General features: G+C 37.5%; 2 protein-coding genes across 13 annotated transcripts; both read right to left on the bottom strand.

Moving 5' to 3' along the window:
* Positions 1–640: 640 nt before the first annotated feature.
* Positions 641–25,041, bottom strand: LOC111072737 (protein sex-lethal). 12 transcript variants are annotated; one of them, XM_041592725.1, is made up of 10 exons: positions 24,969–25,041; positions 16,575–17,409; positions 12,873–13,091; positions 11,730–11,775; positions 9,670–10,038; positions 9,493–9,600; positions 9,249–9,430; positions 8,766–8,989; positions 4,592–4,657; positions 641–2,786 (listed from the first exon to the last, which is right to left on the bottom strand). In XM_041592725.1, the coding sequence occupies exons 3-10, from the start codon at positions 12,902–12,904 to the stop codon at positions 2,722–2,724; spliced, it is 1,092 nt and encodes a 363-aa protein (XP_041448659.1). In that variant the 5' UTR covers positions 12,905–13,091; positions 16,575–17,409; positions 24,969–25,041; the 3' UTR covers positions 641–2,721. The 12 variants fall into 12 exon arrangements, with proteins under 12 accessions (XP_041448659.1, XP_041448662.1, XP_041448658.1 ...); XM_041592728.1 differs by having other exon boundaries at positions 9,670–10,014; positions 12,873–13,107; XM_041592724.1 differs by having other exon boundaries at positions 12,873–13,107.
* Positions 887–2,625, bottom strand: LOC121404103 (putative uncharacterized protein DDB_G0286901). The gene is made up of 2 exons (XM_041592751.1): positions 1,626–2,625; positions 887–900 (listed from the first exon to the last, which is right to left on the bottom strand). Exons 1-2 carry the CDS (start codon positions 2,623–2,625, stop codon positions 887–889), a joined length of 1,014 nt encoding a protein of 337 aa, XP_041448685.1.
* Positions 25,042–26,936: the final 1,895 nt, after the last annotated feature.

A 26,936-nucleotide genomic window follows, 5' to 3' on the forward strand; every position in this document is an offset into this window, starting at 1 on the left:
TTTTTCTACATGTGGTTTCTGTTTTTCCATTAATTTATGCACCTACACCGAAAAAAAATTATGAATGCTATCTCTGCTTCAGGGTGAGAGCATGGTTGGCCAAAAAATATCATAATAAAATGAAACAAAAATAAAAAAAACCTAAAACTAAATACAGAAAATCAAAACAAAAAACAATGCGGGATGCTTAAATAAAAAATTGGGTTAATATTTTATGCCTAGACCATGCTCCCCAACCCCCCACCCCACACAGGCGCTTAAGATTTTGAGTGCTTTTGTTTTTTTTCATTTGCTTTTCCATTTCTTCTCTCTGTATTTCTGTCTCTTCTGATTTTCCTTTTTGTCGGACTCTTTATCACGTGGTTTCATTCATTCTTTTGCTTTCCTTCTTACAAATCTTGTTTTATTTTCGCTGTCACATGCTCAAGTTTTTTCATAAAATAAACTTAAAAAAAATGGATTTCACATCGATTATTATTATGTTATAAAAAAAAGAAGCGTTTCTTCTCTATAGCTATGAAAAAATTGGTATTATGTAATTTCGTGTGGGGAGATCGCGTCCCGTTCCCCACTTAAAGTTTGCCCTCTCCTCAAGCCTATCTCTAGCTAAGTATTTCTCTTGTATTTTTTTTTTCGTTTATTCTTAAACAGCCTGAAAACTTGAGCATGCACAGCCGCCTTTCCAGTCCATTACGGTTACAGTATATATTGAATAGACAAAAAAATTGGATTATAAATTAGGAAAAAAAAAACAATATTTATAAGATAATCATATAGTATCTGGATTAACTTCAGCTATAAACATACACGAAATTCGTGTACGTTGTTGCGGCATAGTTCGCGCCAAAAAAATCAGTTTCAGACACGTTGAAAAAAAAAACAGAGCTTATGTCCTCACGCCTACAAGTATGCTATGTGGTATTAGATATATAGTTATATGTGAGTGTTTTTGTATATATATATTTCTGTATATATTCTTTTTTATATATATTATTTTTAATTATAAATATGTGACAAAAAAATGTGTTTTCGTAGTTCTTTCTCTAAGTGTACGCAAAAAAAAATGATCGCTTTTTTCTTCGATCTTGATCTTTCGATCTATATATATATATAGTTATGTATCTTTTTATATATACTTGTCTTGTCTTACAACTAGTTACAAAAAGAAAAAAAAAGATTCATCCCAAAAAAAAGCACAAAAAGAAAAAAAAACGTACTACAACATAAAAGTTCGAATGAGGAACATACACAAAAAAGGTATCGGGGTTTGAGAACATACAAATTTGGGTTACGTATCTATATATATGTATAAATGGTTTCGATGGAAACTGCCACTAAGATGCTCCATATAAGGGTTTCATATATATATAAATCATTTTTTTATATATATTATCTTTTTTAAATCAACGTTCGAGGCTATGTACGCCAGAGGAAGTTAACATTTGATGAGTGATTGGCTGTAGTTGTCGCTATGGTGGCTGTTGTTGCTTCTTCACTTGTTGCTGCTGATGCTGCATGGAAGCTGTTGCTGATGTGCAGTTGCTGCAGCTTGAGTGTTTGCTGCTGCAGCTCTCGTTCAGTGGTCGATATATTGAAGCTGAACTCCTGCTGTGGTAAGCGAAGACTATGGCTGCCGTTGCTCTGATTGCTATGACTGTTGTTGTGTGGCAAGCCATTGCTGTTGTTGCTACAGCTATTGGAGATGCCTGTGCGGCTATTGTTCTGATTGTTGGTGTAGCTGCCAGTGTGACCTGAATTGCTGTGACGCGCTAGACCACTGTTACTGCTACTATTGTTGGTAAAGCTGTTGGTTAGTGACAGACTATTCCCACTATTGTTGGGGAAGCTGTTGTTGAGGGCCAGACCACTACTACTGTTGTTGGAGCAAGTGTTATTGAGTGACAGGCCACTGTTACTGTTGTTGGTGTAACTACTGGTATTGTTGAGTGCCAGGTTATTTCCACTAATGTTGCCGTAACTGTTGTTGAGTGCCAGACCACTGCCACCGTTGTTGGAGTGGGTGTTGTTGAGTGCCAGCCCACTATTACTGCTGTTTGTGTAATTGTTGGTGAGTGACAGACCATTGCCACTGTTGTTGGTGCAACTATTGTTGAGTCCCAGGCCACTGTTACTGCTGTTTGTGAGTGGCAGGCCACTACTACTTTTATTGGTGTAACTGGTGTTGTTTTGGTTTATACCACTGTTGGTATAATTGTTGATTTGGCTCGATTTAATGCTGTGCAGCATCTCATTGCTGTCGCTGTTGGCATGGTTGTTGGTGTGACCATTGTTCAAACTGCCACAACTGGAGGGTTGTTGATGCTTATGCTGTTGTTGTTGACGGGATGAGTGTCCATTCATCTGTTGCTGGTACGGTGGTGGTGATAGTAGTGGTTGTTGTGATTGCGGTTGCTGCAATTGCAGTTGTTGTTGAAGATAATTCAGAGCAGCGACTCCATTCTGTCGTATTACATCCAAATGATTGTTTGAGTGATTGTTATTGGATTGATTGCAGTTGTTGTTGTTGTTTCCTCCATTCGGGCTTAAACTGTGAGCAGCAGCAGTATTGCCCAGGCGTTGTAGTTCTTGTTGTTGTTGATGATATTGTTGATGGTAGAGTAGCATATTGTTAATGTTGGTGTTACTGTTGTTATTACTGTTGCTATTGCCAATCGCCTGCAGCTGATGTTGTTGTAGTTGCTGCTGCTGATGCGGTGTCAATTATAAGTAGGGATAATGGTACTTCCTACGGTACAGTCCGTCAAGCAAATCGGCAAAGTTGTCACCTATAGTGTTTCAACCACGATTCGGGAGAAAAACAAAAGTTAGAAGACAAAAGAAACATGCATTAGTATGATTCATAGGCATTGATGTACAGAGTTCTTAAATCATGCGTCTATTTGAAAAAGTTTATTGAGAAAATATATTTGCATTTCTAGAAGTTTCGATTCGTATCAATTCTATCGTTAATTCCGCTGTTCATTTCTGATCTGTGTCCTATTCTGGACTTTCCCTGACTTAACTACCTTATGGTGGAAGATCAATTAGATTAAGTAAGTTATACATATGTATATAGAGACTTTTGTTTGTTTTTTTTTCTCTCGTGTTTAAGGGGGTGTTGGGTTAGTGTTTATTGTTATTTTTTGTATTTGTTTGGTTTGTTGCTTTCGGTTAACTTTAGAGATTTTTGTATTTTGATTAAGCTGAAGTTTGTTTGTTAGCTTTTCGATTGCGGTGTCAGTAATATAATTAGTTTTCATTATATTCCATTTTCGATGCGTTTGTATTCGTCCACACGATTAAAAAGTTATCATAGTTTTTCATTTAACGTGCCATGTTTTTTTATTTTTCTTTTCTTTAGGATGAAGGATGGGATCGGACTAGGAATGGTACTTGGAACTGGGGTTAGGGCGGGCTTTGGTTTTTCATGTATGTACATATAAATATGGATATATGGATGACTGACGCTATGATGGTCGTTCTATTTAGATGTGTAGACATACATGTGTGATATGTGACTGATATGTTGCATATATAGAGCGTACACATATACACATTACCCAAGTGCGGCCAAAGAACATAGCAAGCAAAACAAGTTGATATATAGTTGTTATAACACATATAGGGGTAGTTGTAGCTGTGGTTTTGTTTAGTTTACTTTTAGTTTGGGGAAAGAACTGAACATTTACAAACTGGGGTACTCGGATGAATGATTATTTATTAGAGCAGACAAGACAGATCATGAAGAAGGGCGACTAAGGCGATGTTTAAAACAAAACAAAAGTGTAAGCAACTCTTTGGACTGTGTCTATGGCTTCTAAGAGAACCCTGGCTGGGAGGTGAAGTAGTTGTGTGGGAAAGCGTAAGCCAACTAATTTTTTGGTAGACGAAATTATTGTTTTGAGGGCCAGCAGCGTAGCAGATATCCATTCTGGTTTAAATTGTTTATAGTTTTTGTTTTATGTGATTTAATTTGATTGGGGATTCGAATTGGTTCATCTAGAAGTACAATTTTGGCAACTTTTCAATTGAAACTTTTTCAAATAACGCTCTAGCCTTTGGCACTTGCTCAACAGCACTCTGGAGCTAGAACATGGGCCAAAGGCGACAAATTTTGGGCTAAAATTAAATCGAGAGGGTTTTTTTTTTTTTTGAGAGAGTGAGATATGAGAGATAGATAGAGATAATTATAGTAGCTATTATGGCATGAGAGAAAGTAATAAAGAAAAAACATGGCACGCTTTGAAAACAATTGATTTTCTCCTTACATTTTTTTTTTTTGTATATACGATTTTATGCATGAAAAACTTGAAAACTGAAATTGAATTTCGATTTCTTCTGTCTTCTAATCGTGTGGGAGAGTATGAGTGTGTGTGGTAGTGTGTGTTTTCATGTGTGTATTCTCTTCTTGAGAACTACTTATATAGATTAGACCTTGGACTAAATCTCATTCTTAAGTGCTCTCAAAAAAAAAAAAACATTTATATTATGTATATGCTTTTGCTTTTCAGTGAAGCAAGTAATCTATGATAGATTATGATTAGGAATAGTATTAGAAATATATATATATATATAAAAGAGGAATAATTACTATCGAGACCAAAGATAGCATCGCAAATAGCATCGAATAATGAGCGTAATTTTTCCATAGCTCCGTCTATAAAAAAAAAAAAAGAACGAAACGGAAAAAATTGTACAACTTGGATTAGTTGCGGCGTAGGTTGGTTTTTTTTTTGTTTTTTTTTTTTTGGGTGGGGGGGACTAGGGAAGATTTTGGTTTTTTTTTTGTTTATAAATATTATTCAATTATGTGGATTTTTTTCTCTGTCAACAACAATCAATGAAAATGAATGGAATGGACCGCCATTCCCCAGGCTTCAAGCTAAGGGAATGACGATCGTTTCGGGTTAGTGCTGTGAGTAGATCAATCAAAGTGAAGAAGAGTATCTACGGCAAGAAAACAACAAATGCGGTTACAGTGGGGCAAAGAAATACATCGGGGCCATTCTAACTACGGATTAAGCTTAACAACGGTAACAGGTTTCACTTGTATTTAAAACAAGCGACCCAAGTTAAGGCAAACTAAAATTAAGCAATTCCCTAAACTGTCTTCGGTCGAGGGTACCCCCTGTCTGAAGCCCTCGATGCCCTTGCATTGAGTATGAAGTGCTGTCTGATTCGATATTCTTTTTGTATGGGCTGCCTCCCTTTCTGCAAGGACACCGATTTTGAGTTCAAAGATGTTCAAATAGCTGATTGCCAAAAAACGTTGCCTACTTTCTGGCTGACCCATAGTGCTCGCACAACATTCAAAATTACAAACACTAGAGTTCCTTGAATTACTGTGGCGCCTACTCATGTTCACAGACATTTAAATACACTTGTATATTGAAATTAAAATATCAGAAATTTTCTATTACGTTCGACAAATAAATAAGGGTCGGGCCTCTCTGTGTACCCGGTACAAAAACCCTGGTCCCCAACCAGGGCGAATAAAATAATATTAAAGACTTGATTTTCGAATTCAAAGCATTTTGGTTGATTCATCGACTATTTTTATTTGATTGTTAATTTCTGCTGTTGACTAAGCCCTATATTTGTTATTACTCGGATAGCTCGAGTTAGTTGAGAGGTAATAGTCATACACACTGGCGGCTTTTCAAAAAGTAGGCAACGCAATAATCTCAAGCCAAACTAAAAGTCTGAAACAGAACCCAACTCTTTCTTAATCTACAAACTAAAGACGTGCCAAATAATATGCCAAAATACTAAAATAAAATTGTATGTACGTATGTTCCAAATTAAAACTCATTTTTTGTATTTAAAACAACAACAAAAAATCACAAAAAAAATATATACATATTAATTTATAAAAAAAAAAGAGTAAGCTAGAAATCTACTAAAATTTCAAATGGGTTCTGCATATTTTGTATACATATATTATATGGAAAATACAGCATTAAGTCATTGGATCCACGCCGAACACTGACAGGCACAATAAAAAAAAATACACTAAAAAAAATCATTAAAACAATTTAGTTTTAATTTGAGTAGTCAAAGAAGTCTTGAGCACTAGCAATATACAGAAGAAAAAAACAAAATATTGGCTCGGCACACAGTTAACACTTGGAAAAAAAATTGAATTGTAATGGTTCCTCTCGTCATAGATTTAGGAAAATACACTGGCAAAAAAAGTTAAAAAAAATGTTTTTTTTTAATCTTTTAGTTTTTAGTTTTTTTTTCTTGTTGGCACTGGAACCGATAAAAGGGTGAGAAGTGTGTGGGCAGAGAGATAGCATTTAAATGTCATCGTTTTTTATTAGTTTCCTTTACAAAAAAAAAGAATTGAACATCAATAAGTTTGCACATTAAAAAAAGACAAAAAAAAACCATGTTTTGGCGATAGGGTCTTTTGATGTAGGAATGGAGGGTTCAGGGTATTGTTTCGGGGGTGGTGTGCGATAGCAGCACCCCCTTATCGTTTCGGTTGAGTGCGCGCATACTTACCATGCGCCACGCCTTCCTCACTTCTTTCTACTCAATTTCACAGTCTCTCTGCCTCTGTCTGTCTCTTGCGTGCCCTCGCTTTCGCATTGTCTCTTTCGCACCGCCTGGCCGCTGTGCCTGGGAACAACTGTAAACAGAAATCTGCACTCGCGCCACGCTCTCATTCCATCTCATTCTGTGATCAGGAAAGGATCCCGATCCCAACTCTCACTCTCACACTCGCACACACACAAAGACAAGCACACGCACATGCACGGGAGACGAGGCAAGGCAGATTACAAAGATAAAAATAAAAAAAAAAAAACAAACAAACAAAATAGTAGGGAAAAGAAAAAAAATATGGGTAGAAAAAACTTCCCGTTGTGGCATCGGGCGCTGCTTTGCTTTGTGCTGATTTCCAACACTGTTATCTCTCGTGAGAAATTCTTCTCGAGATTTGCTTTAAACTTGAAAAAAATTTGTAAAAAAAAATGTCGGTTTTGTTTTGGTTTGTTCTTACGATTGTTTTGCGTTTTGCCTTTTTATTTTTTTCGCTTTCTCTGGTCACACTTTCGGCTTTAATTTTTTTTTAAGCTTTTTTTGTCCTTTTTTGTTGCTTTTTAACGCACTACATACTAAATAATTATTAAAATTTAACGCTATTTATATAGAATAATTATCATATAATCAAGAATATATGTATATTATGTAAATCTATAAAGGTGTTTATTTTTTCCCCTTTTTGTTTAGATTTTTTTATTGGAAAAACTTGACTGACGAGTGACCAACTTGTGTTGGGAAAAAAATAGATGCCTTGTTGTTTATATTGACGTATATTTGGTTGTTGGTTCTCGATATTGTTTTTGTTGATGTGGTTTTAGTTGGGGCTGATTTTCATGATAAATAATAACCAACCAAAAAAAAATACGTGATTCGATACGATCTGTAGAGGTTTTAGAAGGGAAGGGTTGTTAAGAGGAAGAAGATTTTATGCTCGGGCGACGCTTTGTACATTTTACTCCTTCTTTTGTTGTTTTTTTATTTTTATTTTAAGATCAGTTCTGGTTGCTTTTTGATTCAATCTATAATCAATTTGTTAGCACAGTCTTTTTGTGAACAGAAAAAAAAATATTCCAAAAAAATTGCACACTTTTCGCTTGATTTTTGTTTTTTTGTCGCCGGGGGGCCACTGCAAACTCCATTTATAGAAATATATTTATCATTTATTTTTTAAGTTTATGCGTGTTTTTTTTTTGTTCTTTATTAAATGTTTTTGTTGTGTTTTTTCTTTAGATTAGGTAATGATTCAGTCCTTGGATGATTTTCTTTTGATTATTCACATTTAATTATAGTTTCGGTTTTCTGCGTTAATATTTTAGTTATTTCGTTAAAAAAAAATATAGTACATCTAAATTGCTACATGTCTTATGTGTGTCTGTCGTTTTTCTGTGTTTTTGTTGAAGGCTACATCCGATTAAGATGCTGTGGAACAAAAAAATACACTTGGAACTAGTTCGCGATTCACTGGAGCTAGTTCAAAAGATATGTCTTTAGTGTGTGTGTTGGTGTGTGTGTGTGTAGAGGGGAGAAGGATGGTCAAATCTTAAAAAAAAAACTTTGAATTCTTCCAAAATGAGTTGGTATTTAAATTTAGGTTTTTTTTTAATTTTTGTAAAAATTAAAATTGTTATTCTCCTTTAAGTTTTTGTATGTGTTTTTTTGTATTAATTTGTAATAAAACTAAATGAAATTTACAATTCAATTTTTGTTTACACATATATATAGATATATATATATATGTATATACAATATATAGAAGTAAGGAGGTAAAGTAAATTGCAACATTCAATTGAATCTTTTACGTAGATACGACGAAAATAATTAGTTAAAAGTTAAAAACAAATTTAAACAAAGGATTTTTTGTTTTGTTAAGGTTAGTGTTAAATTGTGTTTTTGTTGCTGTTGCTATACTCTTTTTTGTTGTTGTTTATAAAAATACAAAAAAAAAGTGAATAAAAATCGGGAAATATAATCGAATCATAGAAGAATAAATGAAACTCTTGTAACGACTTGTGTATATATATATATATATATATATATATCGTTTTTAAGAGTGTTTTTGGATGTAGTTTGTTTTCTGTTTGTGGGGGGATTGGTGGTTGTGGTTGTGTTGGTGTTGGTGGTTTGGTTCATCTCTTCTTTGCATTTTTAGATAAACTTTTGCGCATCGAAATAGGGATGCGTTTTTTGGAAGCGTTGCTGTGATTTTATTGATCTACCTCTGTGAACCATGTTGTTAAAGCCGGCGGCCATATGCGGCGGTGGTGGTGGTGGCGGCGGTGGTGCATTTGGCGCTGGCACGCCCATCTGTGACATAAAGTGCGCCGCCTTCGCCTTGCCATGCTCCTCGGCCAGACGTACGGATAGCGGCTGGGACCCGCCCTCGGGTATGACATTGTTTAGTGCCGAGATGGCCTCCTGTGCCTCCTCCCGTTTGTTATAGCTATATGATGTGATGTATATAGTAGTATATGGGATCGGTTCGATATGGGGGAGCATAAACATGCGCGCAGTAAAAGTATGTGGAAAAAGAAAACAAAAGAAAGAGAAAAGAGAAAGAGAACAACAATGAGAACGCTTTCAAAACAAAAACAACAAAGTGTGTAAACCAAATATAGTTGGATATAGTCTCGTATCTTCTCAGATCGATGTTGTGGATGTGGAAGCTTTGAGTAAAAACGTCCAACTGGACGAAAACTTACCGCACAAATGCCACGCCCCTCGGCCGACCCGTCAGCTTATCACGCAAGATATTCTTCTGCACAATGGATCCGTATTTGCCAAAGATCGTGTCCAGCTGATCATCGGTAATTGTGCGCGGCAGATTGGTCACATACAGATTGGTATCCTTGATGGATTCACCGCCAGGACGAGCATAAGAAACCTAGAAAAACAAACAGAGCAATGTTATTAGCGGATCAAGAAGAGGGGGAGGACAGGACTCACCTTTAGCCGCTTGTTGCGCACCGTAATGCCATTCAGAACTTTGATGGCGCGCTGTGAGTCCATTTCTGACGTGAAGTCCACAAAAGCATAACCAAAACTGTAGCCAGTCTATTCAAATATAGATCAAAAGTTTAAATATCAATTTTATTAATAAATTTATAGAAAAAAATTACTCACCTTATAGTCTCTCATGATTCTGCACGTGTTGATGGGTCCAATGGCTCTGAATAAGGCGTACAGCTCGCGATCAGTCATATCCTGGGGCAAGTAGTTCACAATCAGATTGGTGTTGCTGGATCGTTGATCATGCATCATCATGTGATCATCGCTGCCGCCGCTGCCCAGCGACAGTCCGCATAGATTGCTAAGCGAATTGTTGCTGGTCATTGGCAGCAGGTTGCACATGTTGCCGCCAAGATTATTGGCACTGCCGCCATTGGCACCAATGCCAATGCCACCGCCGCCGGGAAACTCATTGTAACCGCGACGGGACGAGGAACTTGGAAATGAGAATTCTGTATCCTGTGGTGAGAACGCATAACGTGACTGGAATCAGATTAACCATACAAAGATATTCTAATGTTGAGAGAAGGCCTCATATCGCTGTCTTGGGGTTTGGTTTGGTTGATTGATTGATCGTTTTGATTTATTGATTGGATGGTTGGTTTGGTTGGTCTGCTTTATTTATTCGGATATTTGTCGTTGAAGGCAGCACAAGGCACAAGCACCAGCAAAAACAACAACACACACAACTCTGATCGGATTGATGGTTGGTTGATTGGTTGATTCGATTGGTTGGTTGATACGATTGTTTGATTAAGGTTCAGGTTGATTGAACAGGAAGCGGAACGTGGAACGTGAACGTTTTCAACGTTTTTTGAAAAAAGTGGCAACTACGAAAAAAAACTAACGGTAACATATGCCATTTTTTCTTCTTCATTTTTTAATGCGTGCTTGAAATTCGAGTGCAGCAAATATCATTATCATAGTTATTTTTTTGCTTTGGAAGAAGCAAACATTCGCTTGCTTCACTGTACTTCCGAGTGTTTTCTGTTGTTCTCTGTCTATTTTTTAGTTTGCGTGAGTGTGTGCGTGTGTGTAACGGCATTCACAGGGTTGCAAAAACAAAACATACTCATGTTTATTATTTTTGTCTGTTTTTAAGCATCTAAGAAATGTTTTTTTTTTTGTGGTGTGTTTGTTTTTTTATTTGTGAGCTTTCCACAAGCACCGTTTCAATGAGAGACAGGGAAATACAGTGCGTTTAAATGGTATTAAACCAAAGGAACCAAAATATTAAGTAGAATTAAGTGAAATCTTAGAAATGCCAACCTTCCTCTTTCCGTTTTAGTACAATTTTAGTAAAATTTTAGATCGTTTGAAATTTGGATATAATTTCAAATTTGTTGTGATTTAAATTTTAATAATGGAAACGCATAAAATGCAAATATTTTAAGTCATTCAATTTTAAAACGCACTGTAGTCGGAAGTCTTAAGGGAAGCCGCAACTGTTGCGGAAACGGAAACGAAAGTGGGACGACGGGCCAGGTGGCAAGGCTGCTTTTCCCTCGACTCATGCAAGTGTGCGTGCTTGTGAAGGTAATATCTTCACGTGTGAGTATTTCTGCGTGTCTGTATTTTAACTTTCTTTTGTCTTATTTATTTGTTTATTTAAAAAATATTTGTTTGTGTTGTTGCTGTTGTTGTAGTTGCTTGGATTTGTTTTAAAGTTTATTTCTGTTTCTGTTGTTTAAGGTTTTCTGTTGTTTAAAAATGCAAACTTTAATTCGTTTTTTTTTTTTGTCATAAACCAAAATAAAATTTATAGCATCCACAAATAAAATTTAATTTATATTTTTTTGTTTTTTTATAGTATTGGATTCTTGCTTGAAAAATTCGTAATCAAAAGCGTGTGTCCCCAGAGCGTTCATGAGACAAACTCAATAACATACAACTATGGATAGTAATATAGATGGATAGATAGGGCATAAAATTTATATTATTATTATTATTTATGAGTATCGAAAACGGTACAGAACGGAACAGAGAACAGGAATTAAGCAGAGCAGGAAAATACAGAAAAAACATTCAAAAACGTATTTGCCGTATCATCATATTGTCTCTTTTTCTATAACCTGTCCGTCGTTCGTTCCGCTGATTGCTCACATGCAATGGAAATCGAATTGTAGCACTGATAATAATTATAAATTTCAGGCATAAAATTCTGGGATACTAACCATTCCAGATGGCAGTGAATGCGACATGCCAAATCCACGCCCACCGCTGCACGAATCGATTCGATGATGAGGAATAGAGAAAATATATATTAGCACTGGGAATTGATGGTGTTTTATGGTTGTTAGGGTTGTTGTTAAATATATTTTAAAATTATCAAAATTATATGTATAAAGCGCAATTTACTTTTAATTTTATTTTCTTCTATTTTTCTAATATTGGTAATTATCTTACAAAGATGGTTGATAAATGGTAGCTTCGGTGTTGAGATGATCTGAAGTTGCATTTATAAAACTAACTTAGGCTTACGGGCTAACTTATGGGAAAACAACAATTGCGGGCAAGTACAGTCAGGAGGCAGACTGTTAGCTAACAGAGCTGCCAGCTGTTAACTGACTTGACAGCATTTGCTTCTGCTACTGGAAGTCGATCTTAAGGACTAAGCGGAGAAACTTCGTGAGAAGGTTTTGGAAAAGAGGTTTTCAAAGAGCTATCCAACTTTCCCTTGACTTAAATTTGGCAAATCCCTCACAAAGAAGGATCCTGACAAGTTCAAGTCTTTCTGGGAAATTTGCAAAACTCTTTGCCAATGAATAAGTAAAAAAAAATTCGTTATTTTCACAATAAAAAAATAGGCACTTAAAAAAAGTTTATGTATGGTATGTATTTTTCATGCACTTTCGATTCACCGAAAAAAAAAGAAAAAAATATGTATTTAATATTGAATACTAATGGTTGGAACCCTTTTTTAAATCAATTCCAAAAATCGGACACAATTTAGTGGAACCATTTTTTTTCAATATTGTTGCACTTGAAAAAAAAGTTTAAAAAAAAAATCGATATTTTTCGATATTCAATCTTCATTGAGTGTTTCACTTGTGGCACTTGAAAAAAAAGGGAAAAAAATGTGATGTACAATATAGTATGATGGGTTCTCGGACTGACCCTCTCCAACGGCGACGACATTCAGTTGATTTTGATGTGTGGAACTGTGTGTGGTTTTAATGTCTAAGTAAGGGCTTATAGCCGGATTTTCCCTCAATTTTAATTAATTTTTTCTTTTTTTCATGGTATTTTTTTCTTTCTTTTTTTCATGGTTCTTTTATTTTTATTTTTTATAAGTTTCTTAGATTCTTGTTACTTACAGGCGTTCGATGCGTCCCCGTTTCAAGAACATTTTGTCTCAGCCGACCCCCGCAATGCGATCAATCAGCATTCATTTAGCCCTTCATCGAGCGACAACAAAAAATGCCTACTACATAGTATCTATCTAAGAGTTTCGTGTGTCTTTTCGCTTCTGACGGAATCGAAATCGGTTCCGCAATTTGCTAGGGGGGCAAGCTGTTACTCCTGCTACTCCATGGCTGTGGAAAGAGATGTCTACACAAAATTAAATTCAGCTGCAGGACAACGTCGATGACGGTGGTGGTGTTTACGTAATTGCTGGATGGAGGGGTTTTAGTGGGTATTGTACGTGGTTGGGGTTTCATATGTGTTCTTTGTCTTGAGGTTCTGGAGGTTTATTTTTGTTTCTTTATTTTTTTCAAGGTGATTACGATACTCTTGATACGTTTCTTCTTTGTCAACTAAAAACGATATTTAAAAAAAAAACAAAAAAGTGTCACAGAAAAAAATATGTAAAAAAAATTGTTTGCCAAAATAGATTCCAAACATTTTTGGACTGGCAAGGGCTCCTGCTGCTGCTACTGCTGCTGCTACTGCTGTTGGCGTCTGTTGAATGTTGATTGTTGACACTGTTGATTGATGTTCTGCTGCTGCTTTCGTTGTTGTATTTTTTGGTGATGATGCTGCTGAAGCAGTTCTTCTGCTGATGATGATGACCTTGAGCAAAAGCTGCTCTTTGGGGTTTCACTATCTCTCACCCACTGCTGCTACTGCCCCCAAAGGGCCACAAGAGGCAGAGTGAGAGAGGGTATATGTGCTCATTTTTGAGAGATAGAGATAGATAGAGAGAGAGGGGTTGGGTGGGAGGGCAAATTTGTCAGGTATGCATTGGGATATATGTATGCGGGGGCTGGGTCACACTGTGTTTGTTTTTGAGAGTGTGCTGCAATAACCACAACAACAACCGGTGCTTAAAACTAGTTTAAACGGTAAATGGGGGTCCCTCGAATGGGGCGGCTCCATTGGTGGGCTAGTAAAATGGATGACTATACAGAATACATAACTTAAGGCTACTGCAGGCTGCTGCGCAGCGACTGCAACTGTGCGTGTGTCTGTGTGCGTGTCAAGGTCCTGACACAAATTCAGCAGAGCACGTGGTGGGCCCCAAGGGGGGTTTGGTTCAGTTTCCGCTATTCTGAATAATGTGCCGTTAAGTGAAATGGGGCAAAGGCAGAAGAAGCAGCCTCAGCCACAGCAGCAGCATCATCAGACTTTGGCGAGTCATAAAAATGTCGAACTGTGACGCCGCCATGCATCTTCTTGTGCATCTGTGTGCGTGAGTGTGTCAAAAGTTCAATGGCTGCTGCTGCTGCCGCTGCTGTGGCTGCTTGCTTGGGTATCCCCCCCTCTGTGGGACTCTGGCCTCTTTTTTTTTAGGGTAAGATGCTATCCCTACATCATAAACTATGGCACGACTGCAGTGGACTGCCAAGGACCCCTCCCTAACTGCTGATATTGTACAGCAAAAAAAAAAAGAAAGATATAAACTGCTGGCCAAAACTTAATGCTTAACCTTAAGGCTTACATTCTAGGGAAGATTTGTATTTCGGATGCGGAAATGGTCAATGGGTAGTCAATGAGGAATGCGGCGAGGCGAGAGAACCAAAACAAACGGAAGAAAACTAAACACGCAAAAAGAAAAGCCATACGAAAACAAAACGCAACGGTTAAAACAAAAAATTTACTGTCAAGCAATAGTAGTAGGGTGTGGATAGAGAGAGAGAAAGAAAGAAAGACAACATTTACCGGTACATTGTGAGGCTGTTTGGGTAGCACAGGCCGCACGACGACGAGAACGTTTTGAGGCCGTTTCTATAATCCTCTTGCCACGAACAAATTATACCAACACATATACATCGATGGTATGTGTCGGTGTATCATATATATACATATATGTGTGTGTATGCGTGTGGGTTTTGTTGTGTATGTGGGTGGGTAACGACACTCGATGGCCGTTCCCCCAGTGTCGAGAATGTGGGTGTGAGCGAGAACAGACGCGTATCAAAGTGTCTTCTGAGTGCCAGACATGGCAGCGCTCTCCCCGCTCTTCAACATTAAATGCAGTTTTGATCTCTTTCTTCCTTCTAACGGTAATTTAATAAACACAAATATACATGTAAATACATACGTATGTATTTGTTTATGTATAAATGTGGAAGATTGCTTTTTCGTTGTCTTTCGTTTGATATTTCTTGAGTTTCCTTTTTACATTTTTAGTTCTGTATTTGTATTGCTTTTGGTAACTTTATATATCACATTTAACTGTAAACACAGTTTTGGGGAGGAGCAGGGGCGAGGCGACGAGGGCGCTGCGGAAGACGCTGCAAGGAAACATAAAAAAAGACAGGCGGGATTGCATGTCGCGCCGTTCACATTACATGCACGTTCACGTTGCGTTGCATTAGGTTGTGATATCAATGGTTTTACGTTACGTTATAGAAAACACGCAGACGATCAGCTGATTGTGTGTGAGAGTGAGCTCGCGCACGAATGTATGCAATGGAGATGGCAAAACGCAAAACGTAACATCTACAACGTGAGTGAGTGAGTGACTGATAGAAGGATAGAGAGCGAAAAAAAAAAAAAAAAACTAAAAAGCGGATCACTAAAGGTGGGGTCCTCTTTGTACTTTTTGTTGACACAGATTGAGATAGTTTTTGTTTTGGAAGGGCTTCGGTGTATATGTATGTATGTGGGTGGGGGTAGTATCTGTTGGGGGTTGGTTGGAGTGTGTTGTGGCTTGCTTAATCAATTGATTTACTCATTGTTTTCTGTACAATCTAGTACATGAAATATTTGCTAATACTTATAAACTGCTGTTGCTGCTGCTGGTGCTGGTGTTGTTCTTTTTACAATATTCCGTTTGTTGCTGTTGTGGTTATTGTTCTCCTTTTCTACTGTTGTTTCTTTTCTGCTCTGCTTCGCTCTGATTTAATCAAAGCTAAGAGCGTAACACAAAATATATGGAAACAAAAAAGAGAACACATACATAAAAAAAAAATCAAAGACTCAAATCGTTGAGGTGTGGGAGGAAAATATGGAGACGGGGGACCATGTGCTTGGCGACCAAGGTATATTCATACAAGGCAAGACATTCAGCCAGAGTTACTTTTTCGGTGTATATGCAAATGCCTTTCCTCATAAAAACACACCTTGCGCTGCCCTTGCACACACAGACATACCAATGCATACCGTTAGATTTGTTCCCACCAATATTCAAGCCTAACAAAAAAAAAGATTCGTAATTGCCTCAACAGTTGCTGCAAAAAGTTTGCTGCATCAGCTCGAATTTGTACTCGTAAAACTATTTAAAAAAAGAGAGATGGATTGAGAGTTGGGCAGAAAAAAAATGGGAAGAAAAAAATTGTGGGGGGAATTAGGTCCAGAGCTGGGTAGAAAAAAATCGTCAATACTTTGTCCCAAGTTTCGTTCGTGGCTCATGTTAATTTGTGGGTGGCTGTGTACGTATTTTGTTCGTTAGTTTGTTTGTATGTGTGTGTGTCCGATGTTGGTGGGGGTGGGGGAAAGGATTGTGATGGGAATAGGAGCGGGTAAAAGGCAATTCTTTGTGGGGATATCATGTTTTTTTTTTTAATGGAGGGTAAATAAATTAAAATCAAAAACGAAATGAAACGCATAAAAACTCAAGTTACAAAATTTACCTCGACTTGGTGTAACCGTATGGGGGATAACCACCGTTATTATTGTTACTACCCGGATTATTGTTGCCGTACATATCCTGAGTGTGTTTGGGCACGAGTATTTTTTCAACAAAATACTCTGCGCGCTCTTCCTTAATGTATATATAGATATTTATATACGTTTATCGATAGCAGTTCTATCGATCTATCAAAAAAAAAACCGTTCACTTTGCTGTGATGGTTCGTGTGTGTGGGTGTGTGCGTGCGTGGGGGTTGACGTAGGACGGGGGGAGCGTTTCGAGTGGTCAAGTTGTTGTTGTTGCAGAATTGTCGTAGAGAGATTAAGAGAGAGCTGCGTGTTTCCTGCCTTTGGCGCTCAGCGCTCTCAGCTGGCCTGCTGCTGATGGGTACCGTTAAGTTGGTTGTCGTCTGGTCGTCAATCTCTCTCGCTCTCTCTCTGCTACTTGATATATTTTTGGCGAACGAACCCCACGCACATTCAAACGGGAGCGGAGACACTCTCTCCAAAGGTGGTCGATTGTGGTTGTTGGTAGTTGTTGTTCGTCAGGTGCGGCTGCTGTTGCTGTTGTTGTTGTCTTCTTCTGGCGTACGCTCTTTTTATGTCTCTCTATTGTAGTATGTTTATTATTGCCTTTATTTCGTGTCTGATTTTCTTGTAATTGTAATTTCTACGGCATACTCTCTCAGACGACACTCATAATTATTTCGTTATCTTCTAACGGTACTTGTCTCTCCTCTTTTCTGTATTTGTTGTTGTTCTTATTGTTGGCGCGCTCTCTCTCTGAAGTTGTTATTTTTGATGTTGTAGGTAGAGATGATGATGTTGTTGTTGTTACTAAGTGATTGTAGAGTTTTGATTCGATTTGTTTGATTAGTTTACTAACGATTGCCAATAGATGAGAGGAAGTGGTGGGTAGGGGGTAGGAGGTAGGAAGAGAGGTTACATTTTTGGTTGTAACATTTTGGGTTAATAGGGATATTGAAGGAGTTGCTGGTTTCTAAAAAAAAATAACACATGACAAAGACGTGAAGTGTGTGCGCGCGATTTGTAGAGCGTCGAAATATAATATGAATCACAAAACAAAATATATGTATTTCCTAATAATATAACATATGCAGTATATAGTCGATACGAGCAAATCAGCGCGTGTGTGTTGTCGTTTGTATTATTTAAACATAGAAACAAATGATGTACCTCTTAACCTAGCATAACCATACAAAAATTGTTTTATTTGCGTACCTATTTCCCTCAAATTAGAATAGAAATATGTACATTTCTTAATCAACCTTAGAGAATCAATTGCGCTTTTATACACTAATTTTAAAAATGTGCCACTTCACTCAAAGAAGTTTGTTTTCCAATAGAGGGGTGGGGACATACCTGGACATCTTGAAATTATAGTACGACGACCATGTGGTCGACAGGGAGGGGGTCACAATATCGAAATTAAAATCCATCATTGGGATATCACACTTTTTACTCGAATGTAGAACACACGAAATCACAAATCAACACACAAGTTGGACTTGTCACGAGTGGAACTCGACTGAAGAGCTCGGCACAGGACATGATCTATTTAAGGATCGCATCGGTCTCACAATAGGCTCGGCCCTCTGGTCCCCGAGTTGGGCGGTGGGCCGATCAGGTAGTGGGTGGTAGAAAGGCAAGGGCAAGGTGCGCGTGCCAGACGCGTGCGCGGCTACCTGGCAACCCAATCTACTAGGAAGTGTGCCAGGCGTACTTTCTTGGGTGGCCGGCTGCAAACATTTAGGGGCCAGATCCAGATCCTGGCAGGCAGGCAGATGTTTTCTCACTTGTTCTCGGAAGCTGGATGGCTATGCTCGTATCAGCAAGGTGTTAACTTGGGTCGAGGCCGGGTGGGTGGAAAAAATCGAAAGGTGGAACTTGAAAGCAAGCTGCAAATTGTTTACATGGAAGCAAGCTGCAATTTTTCAACAGATCTGCCGTTGTATCGTTTCTAAGGAACATCACAAGATCCAGGGGATTCTTTCTAATGAGTATTTTTGCAATAAAAAATTCCAAAGATCAATAAAGGATTATAAATTTGTGTACTCAGAGATATTCTTTGAATATAATAAAAGAACAATCTTTCGGATAATCCAAAATCATTTATTTGCAGGCATCATATACCAATCTTGGAGGAAATCATTAAAGTTTCATTCAATTCTATATTTGATATCAACTAAACCATTCTTTAATCTAGCAATAATTATTGATTATAATCTATCGCCCTATCCATTAAACCCATAAACCTCACTCGATCTCGAGATAATGCAGCTGCCCTCTGCCTGGTCCCTGGAACATCGGACACACAGGGCAGGTGATATTTGCAAAGATTGACCGAACGACCTCCTCCGTCATATAAAAATTACAAGCTGCAAAAATTCTTCCAAAATACCAAGAACAGAAAAAAGAAAATTTGCTTGGCGATTTTCAGTAGAAGCATTAATTCCAGTCAAGGTGGTACCGAGGAGTGTCACGGGAGAGTGCTACCGGAGATATATTCAGAATCTAAGCGAATTTGAATTAGTGAAAAATAATACAAAAATACTAAGGTAATCCATAATCCAAGGATCGGTTATTATATGTAAATTGTTTGATCCATTTTAATTTATATTCAATTAATCATATTTGTGTACTCTATTTTTAATATATACTCCAGCTTTATATTAATAAAGACGATTTATTTATTATTTTCTTTACTGAATTATTTTTTGCGTAATTCAAAAATTAATAGAAAACTCACATTCCAATTGGAAAATAGAGACCTTTCATTCTACACATTGAAATAAATATAGTTAATAAACTATGCAAATAGGAATATGTACAACTTTATTAAGATTATACTTTTTTAAGCCTCACTTTCAACTAATATGAACAGGAAATATAATAGTTCTCTATCACTCACTTTCTTAGATCACATTTCAATAGAAATGTTCAATTTTCTTTTGCAATTTAAAACTTTCCTTAAGCGAAATCAGTTTTCCAATCGACTCATAATCAGATCCTCCCCCACAGGAGTAACAACGGTGCTTCTCTTCCAGCGGATAACCAAAGCGAGTAGCGGAAAGAGAGCGAACGAACGAGAGCTATGCTTAATGGAAAACGAGGCCAGCAGCACAGCCTAGGGGGAGAAGAGAGCATGTCTCGCTCGCTGGGTTGGTGTGGGGGAGGGGGCCAAAATCGCTTACGTTTGGACAGCGACACACTCAGGGGAAGATAGGAGGAAGGGCGGCAGGGCACCGTGCAATTCACAGGGCGGTTGGGGGTTTGGTGGCTTGGCTCTCTCGCTTATATACAGAACAAAGATTGCCGAAAAAAATACACACGTACACAAACGAAGGGAATGGTTGTATGTGTACATATTTATGTATTTCCAGTGCGAATACACAGCAAACGAAGATGAAGAAAATGAGGAAATTGCTAAAGAAAAGCGTCACACTCCGGCTCCATCAAAAGCGAACAGAGAGCGTCGTTGCCATGGCGCAAAAGAGGTAGAGAAACACAAAAGAAAGTAAGAAAAAGTACAACTTAAATTGAGCCAGAAATTAGAGCGATCTAGAGAACGATATAGGGGGGAAAACAAAAGAAAAAGAGGAAAATTCTTGAAGATGAATCCTGCGCCTTCTCCATTCACTTGGTACATACAGTTGTCTTCAATGAAATAGTAGTGCCGCACCTCATCACTTTCAAAACTCCTTTTGAGACACTTCCAGTTATCAAAATTTAACCAATTATACCTTTTTAAATAGACTGGACTGTTAGCATTAAAAAACAGAAGAAATATCCATAAATTTGAATTCCATCTTTTTTTTTCAATGAAATAGTAGTGTTTTTTAGAAAATTAAAAAACAAAAACAACGAAACTGAAATGAAAACATATATTTAATGTTCTTCATGTTTCTTTAGCTTTAATATTTAGTTTTTAATCAATTTGGTAAGATTTCGATGAGAAAAATATCCAGTTGGACATGGCAAAACGTCGATTTTTTCCGATTAAAATCAATTCCTAGCGACCTTTTCTGGGTGTTTCAAGTCATTATCCGGTTAAAAAATCCTTTTTACAGGAATTTTTCATCTGTAATATGAATGTTATGTATTTTAAAGTATGTACTTCTTATAATTAATTGGGTTAAATACAATATATGAGAGTGCTACAGCTTAGTTTTCAATCTCATTATAACTCCTGCTAGAGCAATTTTTAGTCTAACTCTGGTTTTAGGTATCTGTCTGGACCGAGCGATGATTCCTTCAACGCTGCAAAATCAAAAGTACTCCCTGCCCCCCCTGTCCAAAACTTTCCTTCTCAGCAAATTATCAGGCGGCGGGGTTGATATTTAAATTGAGCCTTATTTCAATAAAAATTTCTTTTTTCATCTTAAAAAATTAATTTAAACCAGCACTACTATTTCATTGAACAGGTAGTTGTCTTAAGTCATGAAAAACAAGAAGATAGAATGCAAATTTAACGGAGTTTCTTCGAGTTTCTAATGCTTACATTCCATGCTTTCCGTAGAGGCATCACTTGTTCCAATTTGAAGGACTAGAAATATCTAAAAAAGAGTTTTGAAAGTAGTGAGGTGCGGCACTGCTATCTCATTGAACACAACTGTACATAGATATATGAATTGTGATCCGACATTAAGGAAAAACCAACTACAAATATTAGATCTTGCTTAAAATTACTTTAGAAACCAGTCAGAGGCCATAGTAAGTACGGCACCTTATCCACTGAAGCTTTAGTTTTAAGTTGAAGAAGCTTAGTGGAAATAAATAAATAATTTTAGAAACAACGAACGAATTAATTACCAACAGTTTGGGCAGTAAGTAGAGCACAGTTGTGTAAATATCTACATACATACATATGTGTGTATATGGGAGCTACCACAACGTGTGCATATATTTATGGCCACCAGAGTACAACGCCAGCTGATAACAGCGTTCGGGTATTGATATATTTTTCTTGAATCCAGAGTCTTGCTGATGTGTATTGTCTATGCTCTCACATAGAGATTGAGATATAGAAACACTTGAATTTCTTTCAGTATCCATAGATAATACGGCAGAAATATAATGGGATCGGCGTAACAGATATAGTAGAGTTCCTGAACATGATGTAGTCAGCATTAATATAGAACCCCCATCTAGATCCAGCAACACTAGAAACCCCCGAATAATTTGCCGACTGAGTTTGAAAAGTATAGCTTCATCGAAGAGCTACTAAGTTGATTTTTGGATTATGGAACACCTAGAGCCACCTTGAAAGTGGCCTGTATACAATTGAAGAACGATCTTCTAATGATCTTTTTAATGCGTGGCAGTAACACATCAGGGAATTGCTTCTTTCTACGCGTTACAAACCTCTGATCAAAATCTGCAATGGCATAAATTACATACATATGTAAATATGTAAAATAAATACCAGGAACAAGACAGTGCCCGGCCAGGCCGTTTCACTGAAATGACAAAAACACATCCGAGTATTGGCTGTCCAGCAGCTTACAGTGAAACCTGCACTGGTTAAACGGGGCCCATTTGCAGGTTAAAACGGTGTAACGGCCTCTGCCTGTTTGGGGTGGGGGGGATGGAGGGGGATGCGGCGCCATTCCAATATAATGGAAACGCCATACGATCATTGGCCGCTGGAAAGGGGAATGGCCGTGAGAGAGGTAATGTGTTTAAAGAGTAGAAAGAGAGAAGCTCAGCTAAGCAGCAGCAGCTGCTCCTCCACAGACGCTCTCCCTCACCCCGCCAGCTGCAACAAACGGCAGCTGGAGAATTTGAGACAGAGAGAAACAGAGAGAGAGAGAGACAGAGGGCCAGAGAGCCAGAGAGCAACAAGAGCGTGAGCAAATCCAGCAAGAGAGTCGCTTGTCCTGGGCTTTACCTGTGCTTAAGGGAATCCTTTCGCTCTCTCATATTTTGCACCTTTTCTTCAATGGAAAGTGGATCATAAAATTTGCAATCCTAAAGCCAAATCGACAGGCGCGTAGGCGCGTGTCGCCTCCCCTCACGGGTCCCAGGTCTCGCTAATGATGATCGGATCGATCGGCACGCGTTTTTGACTTTGCATAAATCGATCGCTGGATTTATTTTCACCTTCTTCTCTCGCTCACACTCTCTGATTTTAATTTCTTGTACTTAATTGATTGTTTTAAGTATGCATTGCACATATGGCAGACAAGACATGCACGTCAAAGGTAAATTATTCCATATCTTATCCACGCAGATACTGCCACAAGGCAGACAAACCACAACACGCCGCTACTGCGATAACAGCTGGCAATGCCGCCACCACAGTCGTGTTTCGCATCAATGTGACAGCTGATTACCACAAACACGAAGACAGTCTTGCAGCGAAATATTGTGCTAGTCGTTTACAACAACAGAATAACCATCGATTTCACTCATTATGGTAGAAATATCTGTATGTATATAAAATCACTACTTAATTTCACAAATTATTCAAAACTAGAGACCATGCAATATGCATATTTGCAGTTAGAAGGTATTGATGCACTTTAGCTGGTTTGCAAATAGAACTTGTATAAATTCAATTTCCAAACCCCTTGTTCAAGGCAGCATAGACCCAAAAAAATAATCTCATGTTATAGATACAACATATTATATGGGTTCAGAAACCGGAAATTGGTATACAGAATATGCATACATTTTGGCTAGGTAGTCAAGCGGATGTGCAACGGAACCAAAATGTGTAAAATGCACCCCAAGGGACGGAATTTCAGGTACACGGCTGTCGCTCTCTGGCTAGACGCGACTGTATGCATATGTTGTTGCTTATAAGTCTGCATTCTCCAGTCAATTTTCTGTATATACCACAGTTGAGGGCAAAAAGATATGCTCAAATATATGTACTATTCTTTACACAAATACACGAAATAAATAAATACACTCGAACACACACACGCAGCAATTACTCAATTTTTTTGTTTGTGGCTTATGTCCAGGTGTACAAGTTTTTTTTCGAACTTACTGTTGCTGCTTACCGCTTTCTGCTTTATTATTATGTATTTATGTATCTTCCGCTTGTATGTTTTCGGCTATGTATTACTAGCAACGGTTAACTAAATGAAAACAGTATGTGTTTGAGTTTGTACAACAACAAAAAAAAGAAAAAAGACAAGAAAAACGAAGCGCATGAATTGAGAAAAACGTTTGTAAGTCGACAGAGGGGAGAGCGGCACGCGGGTTCAAAAAAGCCAGCCTCGCACACACACGCACGTAGGCACTCTTGAACACACACGCACACATGTTGGTTCACTCACACGTATTCGTCATCGAAGCCGCACACACACGTAAAGAAAAAAAAAAAAAGAAAAGATACAGCGGCGAGTAGCAGACGAGGACGTTTGTGTGAATGCCATTGAGTGTGTGCGGGGCTGTGTATGTATGTGTGTATGAGTGCGACGACGTTGCCATTTTTGCTGCTGTTTTTGCCTTTGCTGCGCTGTGTTGCTGGGAAAAGCAAGTAACGCCTCTACCAAGGCTGAGTGGAATTTTACAACATGGCTCAATATTCCGGCCAGGCAGTGTGTACGTAGAAGCCGCAGGCCCAGAGCCACAGGAGTGGTACAGACTTCAAACGACAACATCAATGGGCACACCATCAAAAGACACACTTGCACATAACTGTTTTTTGTTGTTGTGTTTTACCATTTTGTTCAATAACAAACACACAGACAACAGCAAAAGTATAGAGTAAAAAAAAAACAACAAAAAATAAAACAAATACAGCGAGTACCCGTGCACACACCGCCTACCCTTCTTCGCTTCCACTCGCTGGCTCTTCTTCATAGTAAAGACATACACACACATACACGCATGTATGATTGCGAGTGTGTGGTTGTGTGAGATTCAACGAACAAAAAATGTATTAAAAAAAAGAAAACTTGAAGCTTGTACTAGATAGAATGCATAAATATACTACAACTACGCATGTATTTGAAAATGGTGCACAAGAGGACGATTTTCTGCATATTCGCATATTTCACACTGTCTCTGCGTGTTTTCCATTATCATTATTTTCTCTTTTCGTTTCGTTTTTTCAGCTACTCTTCAGCTGCTTTTCGTTATTATATACACTTCACGTCACGCTAGAAACCATTACAGGGCCCTATATATACATGTGTTTTTGTGTCTGTGTGATGCCTGTGAGTGTGTATGTGTATTGTATTTGGGGTTTTATTTCGCTATCGGCACACACAACGTCTTTGTCTTGTTTTATTCAACTTAACTTGCTTTCGCACACATTATGATTTCAATTAATATTGTTAAAGCTGTTCGCTTTGTTGTTTGTATTCTTTCAATTTGGCAGAAAACAGTAGTTTTACAAGGTGGAGCAAAAAAATTACCAGAAAAAAATGCACTGCGCGGCGCTACAACTTCCTTTCACCGCAATTTTTTTGTTTCTTCTCGCTGTGCCAGTGTGACCAGGAAGTTGCTGAAAAAACCTAGTCTGACCCTCTGAAATATACCGAAATACACCTTTTCATTTTCGAAATATACCGTAAAAATACCTAGGGGCACGACAATATTCTTCGATGTTGATATTCCGTTGAATAGTACTAGCTAGTTGGCCCTCTCAGCCCTAATCAAATAATTTTAGCTGATAGATACATTAATTTTCTACATGACTGGTAAGTTTTCAGAAGTCCTTTTAATTGGATTATTTACATATTAAGGTTCAAAGAAAAACAACATAAAACGAATGTGACGTCGTTTTTGAGGCGCTGCCAGACTCGTGCAATTCGTAGTTGCTACGGGCTGCCATACCATGATATTTTGTGACATGATATTCCTCGATTTTGATATTCCGTTTAACATTTAACAAAAATTTCGTTAATATCTTTAAAACAGAGACTGAGTAGTTTCTGCATTAATTGGAGCCTGAAATTACAAACAATATCTCAAGTCCATAATATCCATTTTCCCAAGGTATGCAGATTGTTGCTCATTCCGTGCCAAAGTTGCACAACAATGCTGCTAATTCATTTCCCCATGCGAGTTTTGCAAACTCTCCATGAATTGAGAGCGAAATATGTCAATATTTTTGGTGCGCTAAATTGAGTTTGGCGGTCATTTTGAAAAGTATCTTTATATATTGAAAAATAAATATTTCACTTGATTTGTTTTGTCGAGTGTGACTGGAACCTCAGAAACGTCATTTTCAAAATATGCCGTAAATATACTGACGGACACGACATATTCCTCGAATTTGATAATCGATTTAATATTGCCAGCTTGTTAACCCTCTCAGCCCTAATCAAATAATTTTATTCAATTCATCTATAAATTTAGTACAAGATTGGCTAGTTTTCAGAACTCTATCCAAGGCCAGTATCCCAGGCGCCGGGTCTTAAAAGAGCTGAAAGCTGCATCTGATGATGAAAGCAAAATTGATTAAAATCGAAATAATAAACATTAAGAAACATGAAACATTGCGATCACTTTGTAAACACTTTGTAAACTTTCAACTTTAGACACAATAGCTTGCTCAGAATATGATTACCATATTATTATCAATATTATTACCAAAAACTTTCCGAAATGTAAGCTCTTTAGAACACAACATATACACTAAATATATAACATAACTTCATATACATAAACCAAACTGTATATTCATAACATACAATACAATTTGCCGTTAGCAAAACAGAAAAGCTACTATTATTAGTACTTATTAATCAATATAAGGTAACTAACTTACCTTTTTCTAACATGTTGATTGATTAAATTTCCTAAAACCTGAAATAAATATTTATTGAATGATAATTTTTATCAAAATTATCTAGAGCATATTTTCTTTTTTTTAACTTTTGAGTGATTTTGCAAAGTTCTCTCCTTAAAGTCTGCTAAAACATTGATTCTATTTTTCCATCAAAGAACCCTTCATTAAGCTCTGTTTACAAAAAAAAAATGAAGACAAAATTGATTTCCCTTACTCAGTCAGTATATACATTTGTGAGCTTATGATTTATGTAGAGTTTTAAAATACTTTACATATTACATATTTTAGCTACATATGTTATCAACATCTACAATGTCGATTAAACATCTAAAATGTAGACTATACATCTACAATGTAGATTCTCCGCAAAGGTCGCGCACCGCACAGGGCAGAGTGTGTGCGAGCGAAAGAGAGAATGAGTAAATTTTCATAACAGTGTAATATCACATAAGGCTGGAAACAAAATTTGGTTGCTCTAGCTCTTATAGTCTCTGAGAATTTGCACTTCCTCTGTGATACATACTTAAAAAAAAAATCGCATCAATTTATAATAGGCTCTTTTCCTAGAGGGTATTCAAAGGTTTTGCAT

The sequence above is a fragment of the Drosophila obscura genome, unplaced genomic scaffold (assembly GCF_018151105.1).
Source record: "Drosophila obscura isolate BZ-5 IFL unplaced genomic scaffold, ASM1815110v1 contig_185, whole genome shotgun sequence".
Lineage (NCBI taxonomy): Eukaryota > Metazoa > Arthropoda > Insecta > Diptera > Drosophilidae > Drosophila > Drosophila obscura.